Source organism: Oncorhynchus tshawytscha, linkage group LG33, assembly GCF_018296145.1.
Source record: "Oncorhynchus tshawytscha isolate Ot180627B linkage group LG33, Otsh_v2.0, whole genome shotgun sequence".
Lineage (NCBI taxonomy): Eukaryota > Metazoa > Chordata > Actinopteri > Salmoniformes > Salmonidae > Oncorhynchus > Oncorhynchus tshawytscha.
Genome location: NC_056461.1, coordinates 31,814,168 through 31,833,074, shown reverse-complemented (window position 1 = coordinate 31,833,074; position 18,907 = coordinate 31,814,168). Strand labels below are relative to the sequence as shown.

Below are 18,907 nucleotides of genomic sequence, written 5' to 3'. Positions count from 1 at the left end.
GGCAGGCAGGCAGGCAGGCAGGCAGGCAGACAGGCAGGCAGGCAGACAGACAGACAGACAGGCAGGCAGGCAGGCAGGCAGGCAGGCAGGCAGGCAGACAGACAGACAGACAGACAGACAGACAGACAGACAGACAGACAGACAGACAGACAGACAGACAGACAGGCAGGCAAGCAGGCAGGCAGGCAGGCAGAATTGTTAAAAAACCACAACATGCACTTAAAATTAACCTTACAATGAGCAGTGTTGGGCGATGGGTGGTCTATGGTGATAGGTGGGATGGGATGAGAGTGGCTGAGGGGCGGGATTAAAGAGCTGATGTCTATAGTGATAGGTGGGATGGGATGAGAGTGACTGAGGGGCGGGATTAAAGAGCTGATGTCTATGGTGATAGGTGGGATGGTCTGAGAGAGGCTGAGGGGCGGGATTAAAGAGCTGATGTCTATGGTGATAGGTGGGATGGGATGAGAGTGGCTGAGGGGCGGGATTAAAGAGCTGATGTCTATGGTGATAGGTGGGATGGGATGAGAGTGACTGAGGGGCGGGATTAAAGAGCTGATGTCTATGGTGATAGGTGGGATGGGATGAGAGTGACTGAGGGGCGGGATTAAAGAGTTTATGTCTATGGTGATAGGTGGGATGGGATGAGAGTGGCTGAGGGGCGGGATTAAAGAGCTGATGTCTATGGTGATAGGTGGGATGGGATGAGAGTGACTGAGGGGCGGGATTAAAGAGTTTATGTTTGGTAAAGTATTATTGTTATGTGACTGCTTTATATAAAAGTACCATGTACAGTTGAAGTTGGAAGTTTACATAAACATAGGTTGTTGTCATTAAAACTCATTTTTCAACCACTCCACAAATGTCTTGCTAACAAACTATAGTTTTGGCAAGTCAGTTAGGACATCTACTTTGTGCATGACACAAGCAATTTTTCCAACAATTGTTTACAGACAGATTATTTCACTTATAAATTCACTGTATCACAATTCCAGTGGGTCAGAGGTTTACATACACTAAGTTGACAGTGCCTTTAAACAGCTTGGAAAATTCCAGAAAATTATGTCATGGCTTTAGAAGCTTCTGATAGGCTAATTGACATAATTTGAGTCAATTGGAGGTGTACCTGTGGATGTATTTCAAGGCCTACCTTCAAACTCAGTACCTCTTTGCTAAACATAATGGGAAAATCAAAAGAAATCTGCCAAGACCTCAGAAAAAAATTGTAGACCTCCACAAGTCTGGTTCATCCTTGGGAGCAATTTCCAAATGCCTGAAGGTACCACGTTCATCTGTACAAACAATAGTACGTAAGTAGAAACACCATGGGACCACGCAGCTGTCATACCGCTCAGGAAGGAGACGCGTTCTGTCTCCTAGAGATGAACGTACTTTGGTGTGAAAAGTGCAAAACAATCCCAGAACAGCAGCAAAGGACCATGTGAAGATGCTGGAGGAAACAGGTACAAAAGTCTATCTATATCCACAGTAAAATGAGTCCTCTATCGACATAACCTGAAAAGCTGCTCAGCAAGGAAGAAGCCACTGCTCCGAAACCGCAAAAAAAAAAGCCAGACTACGGTTTGTAACTGCACATGGGGACAAAGATCGTACTTTTTGGATAAATGTCCTCTGGTCTGATGAATCAAAAATAGAACTGTTTGGCCATAATGACCATCGTTATGTTTGGAGGAAAAAGGGGGAGGCTTGCAAGCCAAAGAACACCATCCCAACCGTGAAGCACGGGGGTGGAAGCTTCATGTTGTGGGGGTGCTTTGCTGCAGGAGGGACAGGTGCACTTCACAAAATAGATGGCATCATGAGGCAGGACAATTATGTGGATATATTGAAGCAAATTCTCAAGACATCAGTCAGGAAGTTAAAGCTTAGTCCAAATGGGTCTTCCAAATGGACAATGACCCCAAGCATACTTCCAAAGTTGTGGCAAAATGGCTTAAGGACAACAAAGTCAAGGTATTGGAGTGGCCATCACAAAGCCCTGACCTCAATCCCATAGAAAGATTGTGCAGAACTGAAAAAGCGTGTGCGAGCAAGGAGGCCTACAAACCTAACTCAGTTACACCAGCTCTGTCAGGAGGAATTTCTTCTGACCCACTGGGAATGTGATGTAAGAAATAAAAGCTGAAATAAATCATTCTCTCTACTATTATTTTGACATTTCACATTCTTAAAATAAAGTGGTGATCCTAACTGAAATAAGACAGGGGATTTTTACTTGGATGAAATGTCAAGAATTGTGGAAAACTGAGTTGAAATGTATTTGGTGTATGTAAACTTCTGACTTCAACTATATGTAAAATGTGCATGTAAAATGTGCATGTAAAATGTGCATGTAAAATGTGCATGTAAAATGTGTATGTAAAATGTGTATGTAAAATGTGTATGTAAAATGTATGTATATGTAGCAGAAAAGCTGTAAAGCCGTAAAGAACGTAAAGATATTTGTCCTCCGAAGAGTGTGGTGGTGGAGGGGTAAAAAACATTTATATATATTTAAGACAGGCAGGCAGGCATGAAGACAGACAGGCAGGCAGGCATGAAGACAGACAGGCAGGCAGGCATGAAGACAGACAGGCAGGCAGGCATGAAGACAGACAGGCAGGCAGGCATGAAGACAGACAGGCAGGCAGGCATGAAGACAGACAGGCAGGCAGGCATGACAGACAGACAGACAGGCAGGCAGGCATGAAGACAGACAGGCAGGCAGGCATGACAGACAGACAGACAGGCAGGCATGAAGACAGACAGGCAGGCAGGCATGAAGACAGACAGGCAGGCAGGCATGAAGACAGGCAGGCAGGCAGGCATGAAGACAGACAGGCAGGCAGCAGGCATGACAGACAGACAGGCAGGCACAGACAGACAGACAGACAGACAGACAGACAGACAGACAGACAGGCAGGCATGACAGACAGACAGGCAGGCATGAAGACAGACAGGCAGGCAGGCATGACAGACAGACAGGCAGGCATGAAGACAGACAGGCAGGCAGGCATGAAGACAGACAGGCAGGCAAGCATGAAGACAGACAGACAGACAGGCAGGCGGCAGGCAGGCATGACAGACAGACAGACAGACAGACAGACAGACAGACAGACACAGACAGACAGACAGACAGACAGACAGACAGACAGGCAGGCAGGCAGGCAGGAAGACAGGCAGACAGGCAGGCATGAAGACAGGCAGGCAGGCTTGCATGAAGACAGGCATGAAGACAGGCAGGCAGGCATGAAGACAGGCAGGCAGGCATGAAGACAGACAGGCAGGCATGAAGACAGGCATGAATACAAACAGGCAGGCATGAAGACAGACAGGCAGGCATGAAGACAAGCATGAAGACAGACAGGCAGGCATGAAGACAGACAGGCAGACAGACAGGCAGGCAGACAGACTGGCAGGGTGGCAGGCAGGGAGATTCAATTCATGATCTGATGTCTTGTAATTCAGTCATGTATTCTGTAATGTATTCTGTAATCTATTCAGTCATGTATTCTGTAATGTATTCTGTAATCTATTCAGTCATGTATTCAGTCATGTATTCTGTAATCTATTCAGTCATGTATTCAGTCATGTATTCTGTAATGTATTCTGTAATCTATTCAGTCATGTATTCTGTAATGTATTCTGTAATCTATTCAGTCATGTATTCTGTAATGTATTCTGTAATCTATTCAGTCATGTATTCTGTAATGTATTCTGTAATCTATTCAGTCATGTATTCTGTAATCTATTCAGTCATGTATTCTGTAATGTATTCTGTAATCTATTCAGTCATGTATTCTGTAATGTATTCTGTAATCTATTCAGTCATGTATTCAGTCATGTATTCTGTAATGTATTCTGTAATCTATTCAGTCATGTATTCTGTAATGTATTCTGTAATCTATTCAGTCATGTATTCTGTAATGTATTCTGTAATCTATTCAGTCATGTATTCTGTAATGTATTCTGTAATCTATTCAGTCATGTATTCTGTAATCTATTCAGTCATGTATTCTGTAATCTATTCAGTCATGTATTCTGTAATGTATTCTGTAATCTATTCAGTCATGTATTCTGTAATCTATTCAGTCATGTATTCTGTAATGTATTCTGTAATGTATTCTGTAATCTATTCAGTCATGTATTCTGTAATCTATTCAGTCATGTATTCTGTAATGTATTCTGTAATCTATTCAGTCATGTATTCTGTAATGTATTCTGTAATGTATTCTGTAATCTATTCAGTCATGTATTCTGTAATGTATTCAGTCATGTATTCTGTAATGTATTCTGTAATCTATTCAGTCATGTATTCTGTAATGTATTCTGTAATCTATTCAGTCATGTATTCTGTAATCTATTCAGTCATGTATTCTGTAATGTATTCTGTAATCTATTCAGTCATGTATTCTGTAATCTATTCAGTCATGTATTCTGTAATGTATTCTGTAATCTATTCAGTCATGTATTCTGTAATCTATTCAGTCATGTATTCTGTAATGTATTCTGTAATCTATTCAGTCATGTATTCTGTAATGTATTCTGTAATGTATTCTGTAATGTATTCTGTAATCTATTCAGTCATGTATTCTGTAATGTATTCTGTAATCTATTCAGTCATGTATTCTGTAATCTATTCAGTCATGTATTCTGTAATGTATTCTGTAATGTATTCTGTAATGTATTCTGTAATGTATTCTGTAATCTATTCAGTCATGTATTCTGTAATGTCTGGAGTGGATGTCTAGTAATGATTAATGGCATTATGTATGTTGTTGTTTGAAGTCTGACTGTAAGAAAATATATACAATTACACAGTGGAATCTTTTGTCACATTTCATAGATATAAACAGTTTCAATGAATGACAAATTGTTGCTTGAATCTTAAGGTTTGGTATTGAGTACAATCACAGAAAAGAGTGAGGAATGAGGTCAATAACAGGACAGAAATTGGTCTCTCCGCAGCCACCCACTCAGTGACAGTCCTGTCCCCTGTTCCTGTCCCTATAGGTGGTTTACAAGAACAATGAGTTCAGACTGGAGCTGTCTCGTCTGGCTGCAGAGCGGGACCCTCAGGTCAGTGTTCACGGTGACCTGACCTTCCGCTGTGAGGATGTGGCGGCCCTGGAGCCAGTCACCTTCGACACGCCCGCCTCCTACCTCACCCTGCCCAGGTGGAACACCAAGAAGACCGGCTCCATCTCCTTTGACTTCCGGACCACGGAGCCCAGCGGCCTGCTGCTGTTCAGCCACGGGGACAGACGTCTGCAGGACCTAGACAGACAGCCGGACAGGCAGGCCAGGGCTCATTACTTTGCCATGGAGCTAATGGATGGCTTTCTCTACCTGGTGATGGACATGGGCTCTGGCAGCATCAAGATGAAGGCCAGCAACAAGAGGGTCAACGATGGGGAGTGGTGCCACGTGGACTTCCAGAGGGAGGGGCGTAAGGGTGAGGGGAAGCACACATGAAGGTTCTGATAAGCTCTGATTGGCCCGTTAGGTGTGATTGAATAAGGCTTCAACCAGTGAGCCTAATGGGGGCATGTCCCATAGTGAGATGACAAAGTTTCTGGCTTGTGAAATTACATTCACTATAACTATATAGAGACACTCATATTTTAGCTTACTTTTAATGTTTCTTTGCTGCAGTCAGAGATGCTGTGTGCATATCCAGTTTTAATTACAGTCTTATTTTTAGCAGTTATAATCTATGTATGACATTTCATAAATTGCCTTAACCTATTTTGCAAGTGGCCAATTATACTGTCACCTACCTCATGTGGGGAAATGTCTGTCCTCATTAGCCGAGCCCAGTGATTCCAGCCGGTTTGCTTACAGTTTAGGATTATGCTATGACAAAGACCTGAGACATTCTTCTTCATTAGTCATTCCACAGTTTTACACCTGGTATACCTTGTGGATATCCTCTTCTGTTTGATGTTATATCCCAATGAATAGCTAGAACCACTGTGAACCACATCCTCCAATAGCAACACAGGAACTCACACTCTCACTTGATCTTCCCACTCCTCCACCAACACTCATTACTCACACACACCTGCACATCTTCTCAAACACACATACAGTGACGTGAGACAGCCTTGATACTAGTTGACTCACTCTGTTTTTTCCTTCAGGCTCCATCTCGGTGAACAGCCGCAGCACACCATTCTCTGCGAATGAAGGCAATGAGATCTTAGACCTGGAGGGCGATATGTACCTGGGGGGTTTGCCCGAGGCACGCCAGCGCCTCATCCTCCCCCCAGAAGTCTGGACGGCCCCACTCAACCTGGGCTACGTGGGCTGCATGCGGGACCTGTTTATGGATGGGCGGAGCCGGGACCTGAGGAGACTGGCAGAGATCCAGAGTGCCTCTGGAGTCAGCAGCTTCTGCACCAGGGAAACACACATCAGGTGTGGCAGAGACGTCTGTGGCAACGGTGGGCAGTGCCGTGAGGGCTGGAACCGTCATGTGTGTGATTGCACCAGCACGGGCTACCTAGGTCCCAACTGTGAAAGTGGTGAGAGGGGGACGGTGGGTTGGGGAAACTGTGAAGGTGGTGAGAGAGGGACAGTGGGTTGGGGAATCTGTGAAAGTGGTGAGAGGGGGACAGCGGGTTGGGGAAACTGTGAGAGCAGTGAGAGAGAGGGACAGCGGGATGGGGAAACTGTGAAAGTGGTGAGAGCGAGTGACAGCGGGATGGGGAATGTTGTTCCCGGTTGAAAAGATACCGCAAAACTTTTGAAAGGTTTTCAGATATTTCATACAGACAATGTAAATTAAATCACATTTATGTGAGTCATTCAATGGGTAACTTCCCACTTCATTAGTGATCTGTTAGTGAAGTGGCAGTACGTGAGGAATAAACACTACTGGGTATCAGTGATTCATCAGTATTGTGGTGGGCTCTCCATAAGTCTAAATCACCCTGCATCTACCACAGAGATCTTTCTCACAGAGAGGAGAGCAACCCCATTGTGAAGCCATTTGGCTGATAACATTGAGGGATATAAATGGAATCCTCATCCTATTTGTGGCCTGAATAGAAATCTATGAGAAGAGAGGATGATTAGAGAGGCATCACATAACGGAGCTGTGTGGTGTATTACAGGCTTTTCCTGCCATCTAGTGTTCCTGCAGGAAACTGACTGACAGACATACATGGAAAAACACTGTTAGATGTGGTTCACCAATGATCACATCTTACATTGAATTCTTAATTTATTCTGAATCATGCGCTTATTCAGTGTTGAGTGTATAGGAAATTGTTCTGTGCTGTACGGGAACATTTGTGACCAAAACATTAGCTAACCCTGTTTCCCTGTCTTTGGGTGTCACACACAGAGGCCACGGTGCTGAGCTATGATGGCAGCATGTACCTGAAGGTGACACTGCCAGTCAGCATGCACACGGAGGCCGAGGACGTGGCGCTACGCTTTATGTCCCAGAGGGCCTTTGGGCTGCTGTTGGCCACCACCTCCCAGGACTCAGCTGACACCCTGCGTCTGGAGCTGGAAGCGGGCCGGGTCAAACTCACCGTCAACCTGGGTAATGCTAACAACACTAACTCTCGCGGCTTCTCAGTGAGAGTGATGTAATGAGAGAGGTCTTGTTCTACTTACTCTTCTCTCTATCATACACATCATCTATGTACATCTCTCTATCTCCTCTGTGTTTTCTCTATTATACACATCATCTATGTACATCTCTCTATCTCCTCTGTGTTCTCTCTATCATACACATCATCTATGTAGATCTCTCTATCTCCTCCCTCTGTGTTCTCTCTATCCCCCTCTCACATCATCTATGTACCCTCAAATCAAATCAAATATATTTATATGTCTCCTCCCTCAGCTCCTCCCTCTCAAAGTGCTGTGTCTCTCTCCCTCTCCTCCTCCATCTCTCTCGTGCTGTACAGTCTCTCTCCTCTCCTCATCCACTCAGGTGTAGTCTCACGGTGGCCTAGGAAAAACTCCTAGAAAGGCCAAAACCTAGGAAGAAACCTAGAGAGGAAACAGGCTATGTGGGGTGGCCAGTCCTCTTCTGGCTGTGCCGGGTGGAGATTATAACAGAACATGGCCAAGATGTTCAAATGTTCATAAATGACCAGCATGGTCCAATAATAATAAGGCAGAACAGTTGAAACTGGAGCAGCAGCATCGGCCAGGTGGACTGGGGACAGTAAGGAGTCATCATGTCAGGTAGTCCTGAGGCATGGTCCTAGGGCTCTCCCTGTCTCCGAGAGAGAGAAAGAAAGAGAGAAGAGAGAATCCCTCCTCCATCACTCTCTCTCTCCCCTGTCTCTCTCCCGAATAGGACTCCTCCTAACAAACTCACCCTAGCCCCCCCCTGTCTCTCTCTGCAGCATAAATACTCTCTCTGAGACAGGAGGGGTCAGGAGTCTCTCTCCCCATCTCCCTCTATCCCCCCCCTGTCTCAGGGCCCCTCTCTCTCCCTGTCTCTCTCTCTCTCTCCCCTGATCTCTCCCTCCCTCTGAGACTTTGCCCCTGTCTCAGCTCCCTTCTCCCCATCTCTCTCTCCACCAACGTCTCCCCTGAGACAAGGCTAGTCTCTCCCCACAAAGATCTCTCCTCCAGCACAACCCACTCTCTCCCTCTCCTCCTCCATCTCTCTCTCTCTAGAGGGACAATCCCTTTCCTCCTCCCTCTCTCTCTCTCTCCTCTCCTCCTCCCTCATCTCATCTTCCCTGTCTCTCTCCCCTCTCCTCCCCTCCTCTCTCTCTCCCCTGTCTCTGTCCCTCTCTCCTCCCTCTATCTCTCTGTGTCTCTCTCCCTCTCCTCCTCCCAGCACAACCCTCTCCTCCTCCCTCTACTCTGGCCCCTGTCTATGTACATCTCTCTCCCCATCTCCTCTGTGTTCTCTCTATCATACACAACTCTCCCCCTGTCTATCTCCCTCTCTCCTCCCTCTCTCTCCTCTGTGTCTTCTCCCTCTCCTCCTCCCTCTACTCTCTCTCCCCTGTCTCTCTCCCTCCCTCTCTCTCTCCCTGTCTCTCTCCCTCTCCTCCCCTCTATCTCTCTCTCCCCTGTCTCTCCCTCTCCTCCTCCCTCTATGTCTCTCTCCCCCTGTCTCTCTCCCTCTCCTCCTCCATCTCTCTCTCTCCCTGTCTCTCTCCCTCTCCTCCTCCATCTCTCTCTCTCTCCCTTCTCTCTCCCTCCCTCTCCCTCTCTCTCTCTCTCCCTCTCCTCCTCCCTCTATCTCTCTCTCCCTGTCTCTCTCCCTCCCTCCTCCCTCTCTCTCTCCCCCTGTCTCTCTCCCTCTCCTCCTCCCTCCATCTCTCTCTCCCCTGTCTCTCTCCCTCTCCTCCTCTCTCTCTCTCTCTCTCCTCCTCCCTCTCTCTGGCCCCTGTCTCTCTCCCTCCTCCTCCCTCTCCCCTGTCTCTCTCCCTCTCCTCCCCATCTCTCTCTCTCTCCTCCTCCTCTCTCTCTCTCTCTCCCCTGTCTCTCTCCCTCTCCTCCCATCTCTCTCTCTCCCCTGTCTCTCTCCCTCTCCTCCTCCCTCTCTCTCTCTCCTCTCTCCCCCTCTCCTCCTCCCTCTCTCTCCTCCTCTCCTCCCTCTATCTCTCTCTCCCCTGTCTCTCTCCCTCTCCTCCTCCCTCTATCTCTCTCTCCCCTGTCTCTCTCCCTCTCCTCCTCCCTCTATGTCTCTCTCCCCTGTCTCTCTCCCTCTCCTCCTCCATCTCTCTCTCTCCCCTGTCTCTCTCCCTCTCCTCCTCCATCTCTCTCTCTCCCCTGTCTCTCTCCCTCTCCTCCTCCCTCTCTCTCTCCCTCTCCCCTCCCTCTCTCTCTCCCTGTCTCTCTCCCTCCCTCCCTCTCTCTCCCCTGTCTCTCTCCCTCTCCTCCTCCTCTCTCCCCTGTCTCTCTCTCTCTCCCCTGTCTCTCCCTCCCTCTCTCTCTCTCCCCTGTCTCTCTCCCTCTCCTCCTCCCTCTATCTCTCTCCCCCTCTCTCCCTCTCCTCTCCCTCTATGTCTCTCTCCCTGTCTCTCTCCCTCTCCCTCCATCTCTCTCTCTCCCTGTCTCTCTCCCTCTCCTCCTCCATCTCTCTCTCTCTCCCTTCTCTCTCCCTCCTCCCTCCTCTCTCCCTCTCCTCCTCCCTCTATCTCTCTCTTCCCTGTCTCTCTCCCTCTCCTCCTCCCTCTCTCTCTCTCCCCCTGTCTCTCTCCCTCTCCTCCTCCCTCTATCTCTCTCTCCCTGTCTCTCTCCCTCTCCTCCTCCCTCTCTCTCTCTCTCCCCTCTCCTCTCCCTCTCTCCCCCTCTCTCTCCTCTCCTCCCTCCATCTCTCTCTCCCTCCTCCCCCTCTCTCCCTCTCCTCCTCTCTCTCTCTCTCTCCCTGTCTCTCTCCCTCTCCTCCTCCCTCTCTCTCTCCCCCTGTCTCTCTCCCTCTCCTCCCCCTCTCTCTCTCTCCCTGTCTCTCTCTCCCTCTCTCCTCTCCCCTGTCTCTCTCCCTCTCCTTCTCCCTCTATCTCTCTCTCCCTCTCTCCCTCTCCTCCTCCCTCTATGTCTCTCTCCCTGTCTCTCTCCCTCTCCTCCTCCATCTATCTCTCTCCCTGTCTCTCTCCCTCTCCTCCTCCATCTCTCTCTCTCTCCCCTTCTCTCTCCCTCTCCTCCTCCCTCTCTCTCTCTCCCTCTCCTCTCCCTCTATCTCTCTCTTCCCTGTCTCTCTCCCTCTCCTCCTCCCTCTCTCTCTCTCCCCCTGTCTCTCTCCCTCTCCTCCTCCCTCTCTCTCTCTCCCTGTCTCTCTCCCTCTCCTCCTCCATCTCTCTCTCTCTCCCTGTCCCTCTCTCCTCCCTCTCCTCCTCCTCTATCTCCTCTCCCTCTCCCCTCTCTCTCCTCCCTCCCCATCTATCTCCTCTCCCTCTCCCCTCTCTCTCTCCTCTCCCCTGTCTCTCTCCCTCTCCTCCTCCCTCTCTCTCTCTCCCCCCCTGTCTCTCTCCCTCTCCTCCTCCCTCTCTCTCTCTCCCCTGTCTCTCTCTCCTCTCCTCCTCCCTCTCTCTCTCTCCCTCCTCCTCCTCTCTCTCTCTCTCCTCTCTCCCTCTCCTCCTCCCTCTATCTCTCTCTCCCCTGTCTCTCTCCCTCTCCTCCTCCCTCTATGTCTCTCTCCCCTGTCTCTCTCTCCTCTCCTCCTCCATCTCTCTCTCTCCCCTGTCTCTCTCCCTCTCCTCCTCCATCTCTCTCCTCTCCCCTGTCTCTCTCCCTCTCCTCCCCCTCTCTCTCTCCCTCTCCTCCTCCCTCCTCCTCTCCTGTCTCTCTCCTCTCCTCCTCCATCTCTCTCTCTCCCCCTGTCTCTCTCCCTCTCTCCTCCCTCTCTCTCTCTCCCCTGTCTCTCTCCCTCTCCTCCTCCCTCTATCTCTCTCTCCCCCTGTCTCTCTCCCTCTCCTCCTCCCCCTCTATCTCTCTCCTGTCTCTCCCCTCTACTCCTCCCTCTCTCTCCCCTGTCTCTCTCCCTCTGTCTCCTCCCTCCCTCTCTCTCTCTCCCCCTGTCTCTCTCCCTCTCCTCCCCTCATCTCTCTCTCCCCTGTCTCTCCCTCTCCTCCTCTATGTCTCTCTCCCCCTGTCTCTCTCCCTCTCCTCCCTCTCCATCTCTCTCTCTCCCTGTCTCTCTCCCTCTCCTCCTCCATCTCTCTCTCTCTCCCTGTCTCTCTCCCTCTCCTCCTCCTCCTCTCTCTCTCTCTCTCCCTCTCCTCCTCCCTCTATCTCTCTCTCTCCCCCTGTCTCTCTCCCTCTCCTCCTCCCTCTCTCTCTCTCTCCCCTGTCTCTCTCCCTCTCCTCCTCCCTCTATCTCTCTCTCCCCTGTCTCTCCCCCTCTCCTCCTCCATCTCCTCTCCCTCTCTCTCCCCTGTCTCTCTCCTCTCCTCCTCCTCTATCTTTCTCCCTCTCCTCCCCATGTCTCTCTCCCCTCTCTTCCTCCCTCTCTCTCTCTCTCTCTCCCCCTGTCTCTCTCCCTCTCCTCCTCCTCTCTCTCCCCCTGTCTCTCTCCCCTCCTCCTCTCTCCTCTCTCCCCTGTCTCTCTCCCTCTCCTCCTCCTCTATCTCTCTCCCCTCTCTCTCCCCTCCCCTGTCTCTCTCCCTCCCTCTCTCTCTCTCCCTGTCTCTCTCCCTCTCCTCCTCTCTCCCTGTGTCTCTCTCCCTCTCCTCCTCCCTCTATCTCTCTCTCCCTGTCTCTCTCCCTCTCCTCCTCCATCTCTCTCTCTCTCCCCTGTCTCTCTCCCTCTCCTCCTCCATCTCTCTCTCTCTCTCTGTCTCTCTCCCTCTCCTCTCCCTCTCTCTCCCCCTGTCTCTCTCCCTCTCCTCCTCCCCTCTCTGCCCTGTCTCTCTCTCTCCTCCTCCCCCTCTCTCTCTCTCTCTCCCCTGTCTCTCTCCCTCTATCTCTCTCTCCCGTGGCTCTCTCCCTCTCCTCCTCCCTCTCTCTCTCTCCCCCTGTCTCTCTCCCTCTCCTCCTCCCTCTCTCTCTCCCCTGTCTCTCTCCCTCTCCTCCTCCCTCTCTCTCTCTCCCCTGTCTCTCTCCCTCTCCTCCTCCCTCTCTCTCTCTCCCCTGTCTCTCTCCCCTCCTCCTCCCTCTCTCTCTCCCTGTCTCTCTCCCTCCCTGTCTCTCTCCCTCTCCTCCCTCTCTCCCTCTCCCTCCCTCTCTCTCTCTCCCCTGTCTCTCTCCCTCTCCTCCTCCCTCTCTCTCTCTCTCCCCTGTCTCTCTCCCTCTCCTCCTCCCTCTCCCTCCCCTGTCTCTCTCCCCTGTCTCTCTCCCTCTCCTCCTCCCTGTATCTCTCTCCATGCCCAGGTCAGTCGCTAGCTGATCCATCCCCCATCCCCCAACCCTTTCAGCCCTTCAACGGCCTGTGTGTCTGCAGTCCTAGGAACAGACAGTCAGAGAGGCCAGCTCACTTTAAAACATACAGTACTGTACCATCAGTACCCGGTCAAGAGTTTGGACACACCTACTCATTCCATTTTTTATTTAAAAAAAACAACTATTTTCTACCTTGTAGAATAATAGTGTAGACGTTAAAACTATGAAATAACACATATGAAATGATGTAGTAACCAAAAAAGTGTTAAACAAATCCAATTATATTTTATATTTTACATTCTTCAAATATACTTTGATTTGTCTAACACTGTTTTGGTTACTACATGATTCCATATGTGTTATTTAATAGTTTTGATGTCTTCAATATTATTCTACAATGTAGAAAAGTACATAGTACAAATAAAGAAAAACCCTTGATTGAGTAGGTGTGTCCAAACTTTTGACTGGTACTGTACATTGTCATGGTGTACAACATGCCCAGTACGTCTGTAGGTAGTGAGTCTGGTCCTTGGCTGTTTGTATCCACTGCTCTGTGATGGTTGACAGCTCCAGAGCACACCTCAGCCACACTAGCATAGTAGTATATAGTAGTACATACTGTAGCCTTCATTGCAGATTATGGTAAACCATAATGACTATGTAGCTATTCTGTTATTCAGAGAGCAGAATGGTGAGGAGAGATGTACTAGTTTTCCATAGCGGGAAGTAGGGGTGCTGAGGGTGCTGCAGCACCCCCTGATATTTTGTTTTTAAATAATATATGTATATATATATGTATATATATTATTTCCACCAAATTTGTGCACTAGGCCTTTATTACTGTATGAGTGGGGAAAAACCATTGTCAGAAGAGGGGAGAAAACTACTTCTCACTCCTTCAGTGTGGCTGTGACTATGCAAACCAGCCCTTTCCTTAGTCTATACTATGTTTGAAAATGTGTGTGTTATGGTATCACGTAGTCACCAAAAAAAGTGTTAAACAAATCAAAATAGAGTAGCCACCCTTTGAAACCCTTTGCCTTGATGACAGCGTTGCACCCTCTTGGCATTCTCTTAACCAACTTCAACTAGAATGCTTTTCCAACAGTCTTGAAGGAGTTTCCACATATGCTGAGCACGGTCCGACTCCCAAACCATCTCAATTGGGTTGAGGTCGGGTGATTGTGGAGGCCAGGTCATCTGATGCAGCACTCCATCACTCTCCTTCTTGGTAAAATAGTCCTTACACAGCCTGGAGGTGTGCTGGGTCTTTGCCCTGTTGAAAACAAATGATAGTCCCACTAAGCGCAAACCAGATGGGATGGCGTATCGCTGCAGAATGCTGTGGTAGCCATGCTGGTTAAGTGTGTTCGAATTCTAAATAACTCACTGACAGTGTCACCAGCAATACACACCCACACCATCATGCCTCCTCCTCCATGCTTCACAGTGGGAACCACACATGCAGATGTCATCTGTTCACCTACTCTGTCTCACAAAGACATGGCGGTTGGAACCAAGCAGACCAAAGGACAGATTTCCACCGGTCTAATGTCCATTGCTCGTGTTTCTTGGCCCAAACATGTCTCTTCTTATTATTGTCCTTTAGTAGTGGTTTCTTTGCAGCAATTCGATCACGAAGGCCTGATTCACACAGTCTCTGAAATCCTTGAATGAGTATGTGTCCAAACTTTTGACTGGTACTGTAAGTATTCAGACCTTTTACTCAGTACTTTGTTGAACACCTTTGGCAGTGATTACAGCTTCAAGTATTTTTGGGTATGATGCTACAAACTTGACACACCTCTTTTGGGGAGTTTGTCCCATTATTCTCTTCAGATTATCTAAAGCTCTGTCATGTTGGATGGGGAGCATCGCTGGACAGCTATTTTCAGTTCTTTCAGAGATTCAAGTTCAAGTCCGGGCTCTGGCTGGGCCACTCAAGGACATTCAGAGACTTGTCCCAAAGCCACTCCTGCGTTGTCTTGGCTGTGTGCTAAGGGTCGTTGTCCTGTTGGAAGGTGAACCTTCACCCCAGTCTGAGGTCCTGAGCACTCTGGAGCAGGTCTTCATCAATAATGTCTCTGTACTTTGCTCCATTCATCTTTCCCTCGATCCTGACTAGTCTCCCATTCCCTGTCGCTGAAAAACATCCCACAGCATGATGCTGCCACCACCATGCTTCACCGTAGGGATGGCTAAAGAGGCCAAAGAGTTCAATCTTGGTTTCATCAGAGCAAAGAATCTTTATTCTCATGGTCTGAGAATCCTTTAGGGGCCTTTTGGCAAACTCCAACCAGGCTGTCATGTGCTTTTTACTGAGGACTGGCTTCCATCTGGCCATTCTACCATAAAGGCCTGATTGCTGGAGTGCTGCAGAGATGGTTGTCCTTCTGGAAGATTCTCCCATCTTCACAGAGGAACTCTAGAGCTCTGTCAGAGTGACCATAGAGTTCTTGATCATCTCCCTGACCAAGGCTCTTCTCCCCCGATGGCTTAGTTTGGCCATGCGGCCAGCTCTAGGAAGTCTTGGTGGTTCCAAACTTCTTCCATTTAAGAATGATGGAGGCCACTGTGTTCTTGGGGACTTTCAATGCTGCAGAAATGTTTTGGTACAATCCTGTCTCGGAGCTCTACGGACAATTCCTTTGACCTCATGTCTTGGTTTTTACTCTGACATGCACTGTCAACTGTGGGACCTTATACAGACATGTGTGCCTTTCTAAATTATGTCCAATCATTTGAATTTACCACAGGTGGACTCCAATGAAATTGTAGAAACATCTCAAGGTTGATCAATGGAAACAGGGTGCACCTGAGCTCAATTTCAAGTCTCATAGCAAAGGGTCTGAATACTTATGTAAATAAGGTATTTCAGTTTTTTATTTTTAATACATTTGCAAACATTTATAAAAACCTGCTTTCACTTTGCCATTATGGGGTATTATGTGTAGATTGATGAGGGGAAAAAAGTGGAATCCATTTCAGAATAAGGCTGTAACGTGGAAAGGGGAAGGGGTCTGAATACTCTCCTAAGGCACTGCACATTACTGGTTCTCCTGAGTGTAACATTACCTCCCTCAGCTCGTATGTTAGTGGGTGCTGAATGGTGGCTATGGTGAGGAAAAGGCTGGTTTTGACTCTGGAGCTTGTCCCTGGATAGTGGTCTCTGTCTAAAGAAACTGCAGAATGTACCTTGAAGGATGTGACATTTTTACTTTATCTTCTTATATATATATTTTTTTTTTATCTCACCATCTCTCTCTCTCTCACCAGATTGTATCAGGATAGACTGTAACCTCAGTAAGTTACTCCTATCATGTTTAACTCTACTTCAGAACAACTGTATTCTATACCTCACTGTTTTACTTTTAATGCTGTTAAATGAATTTAACATTAGCCATATCAAATATTTATCCCCATGAAGTACAACAATCACATGGTTGTCTTGAAAATGTAAGGGACTGTAAGGAAGGTATCAAATACTGTATAAAGCTGAACATCCTTTGGTAAACTCATCCTCTAAGCAACACATTTCAGAATAACAAAATGATCCCTTGTTCTTTACAACAGAAGAGACCATCTGTTTATGGGTACTCAGTGCTTTTCATAGAGAAGACAGTGGCAGTAGCTCCCAGTCCCTGCTACTAACTTCCAGCAGTAATATACTTTACCACCAGATGGCAATATACCATTGGGCTTTCGGGGAGGGGGGGGTGACCTATTTGAACTGTTGTCCTTACAATTTACTTTTTCAAATCCATTTTTTAGGATTCAAGGAAAGATGTAACTACTTAGTTTTTTATGTTGGTCAGTACAGGTATAAACCTTCTTTACTACGGGCCAGAAGATCTGTTCTACATCTACTTTCCTTCAATAATTATATACAGGTGAGACCGTGACAACAGATTGTGTACAGAGTAAATGTTTTACCTTAAATAGCAACCTTAAGTATGTTGCTGCATAATTGTCCAATGAATTTAGATGGATTGAAGTTTAATGGCAGTAAAATCAAATCTTAATTGACTTTAAACAGACAAAATTTGCCAGTAGTTGAACTAAATTATCGTCAATTAGAGCCCTCGACCATCTGGGGGAGCCTCTCTTTAGGCCAAAACTTGTTGTGCATTTTAAACATGCGGTGAATTGACCACTTACAAGCACCATTTTAACATATCATTGGAGTTATGCTGGGAGGTAAGCATAGAGAGGAACCGGCACAATTTACAAAACAGGAGGGGGAAAAAATGTATGGGTGGATGTTGCCCAATGTAGGCCCAAAGCGGAGGTTATCTGTTGTATACAGTATAGGCAGTGGTAACAGTCATAAATAAGAAACACCATAGGTACCTGACTAGGTCGTAATGGCTCCCACCTCTTCCCCACACCATGTTGTCTCAGGCTGATTGCCTCAGCCAGTGTATAGAGGGGTGTATACTCTGCCGCAGGGTATTCTGGTGGGGAGCTGTCCATGTTCCTGATTTGCTCTCTAAGGTGCACTGTCTCCATAAGGTCACAGCGTCTGCAACCTACAACATACTAGTATCACAAACATGTTTACAGTAGCATATAGTAAACCGTATTTTTAAGGTGAATAGAGATCTTATATTTCAGAAGGAGAACAGTCATCAAGAGCAATGCGGTTACAGTTGGTACATAACACAAGGAGAATAGTCATCGAGAGCGATGCGGTTACAGTAGGTACATAACACAAGGAGAATAGTCATCGAGAGCAATGCGGTTACAGTAGGTACATAACACAAGGAGAATAGTCGTCGAGAGCAATGCGGTTACAGTAGGTATATAACACAAGGAGAATAGTCGTCGAGAGCAATGCGGTTACAGTAGGTATATAACACAAGGAGAATAGTCATCGAGAGCAATGCGGTTACAGTAGGTACATAACACAAGGAGAATAGTCGTCGAGAGCAATGCGGTTACAGTAGGTACATAACACAAGGAGAATAGTCGTCGAGAGCAATGCGGTTACAGTAGGTATATAACACAAGGAGAATAGTCGTCGAGAGCAATGCGGTTACAGTAGGTACATAACACAAGGAGAATAGTCGTCGAGAGCAATGCGGTTACAGTAGGTACATAACACAAGGAGAATAGTCATCGAGAGCAATGCGGTTACAGTAGGTACATAACACAAGGAGAATAGTCATCGAGAGCAATGCGGTTACAGTAGGTACATAACACAAGGAGAATAGTCGTCGAGAGCAATGCGGTTACAGTAGGTATATAACACAAGGAGAATAGTCGTCGAGAGCAATGCGGTTACAGTAGGTATATAACACAAGGAGAATAGTCATCGAGAGCAATGCGGTTACAGTAGGTACATAACACAAGGAGAATAGCCGTTGAGAGCAATGCGGTTACAGTAGGTACATAACACAAGGAGAATAGTCGTCGAGAGCAATGCGGTTACAGTAGGTATATAACACAAGGAGAATAGTCGTCGAGAGCAATGCGGTTACAGTAGGTACATAACACAAGGAGAATAGTCGTCGAGAGCAATGCGGTTACAGTAGGTACATAACACAAGGAGAATAGTCGTCGAGAGCAATGCGGTTACAGTAGGTACATAACACAAGGAGAATAGTCGTCGAGAGCAATGCGGTTACAGTAGGTACATAACACAAGGAGAATAGTCGTCGAGAGCATTGCGGTTACAGTAGGTACATAACACAAGGAGAATAGTCGTCGAGAGCAATGCGGTTACAGTAGGTACATAACACAAGGAGAATAGTCGTCGAGAGCAATGCGGTTACAGTAGGTACATAACACAAGGAGAATAGTCGTTGAGAGCAATGTGGTTACAGTAGGTACATAACACAAGGAGAATAGCCGTTGAGAGCAATGCGGTTACAGTAGGTACATAACACAAGGAGAATAGTCGTCGAGAGCAATGCGGTTACAGTAGGTACATAACACAAGGAGAAGAGTCGTCGAGAGCATTGCGGTTACAGTAGGTACATAACACAAGGAGAATAGTCGTCGAGAGCAATGCGGTTACAGTAGGTACATAACACAAGGAGAATAGTTGTCGAGAGCAATGCGGTTACAGTAGGTATATAACACAAGGAGAATAGTCGTC

At 47.4% G+C, this 18,907-nt stretch overlaps 1 protein-coding gene across 3 annotated transcripts in view; it reads left to right on the top strand.

Annotated features, from left to right (window-relative positions):
• nrxn2a (neurexin 2a) overlaps positions 1 to 18,907 on the top strand; it is a 386,153-nt gene that overhangs the window by 176,615 nt on the left and 190,631 nt on the right. For 2 of the 3 annotated variants that reach the window (XM_042311448.1, XM_042311450.1), the window contains 4 exons: positions 5,014 to 5,455; positions 6,144 to 6,527; positions 7,352 to 7,555; positions 16,084 to 16,110. In XM_042311448.1, the coding sequence (XP_042167382.1) occupies positions 5,014 to 5,455; positions 6,144 to 6,527; positions 7,352 to 7,555; positions 16,084 to 16,110 (1,057 nt within the window). The remainder of the gene's footprint in view (positions 1 to 5,013; positions 5,456 to 6,143; positions 6,528 to 7,351; positions 7,556 to 16,083; positions 16,111 to 18,907) is intronic. The other variant, XM_042311449.1, reaches the window with a different exon arrangement.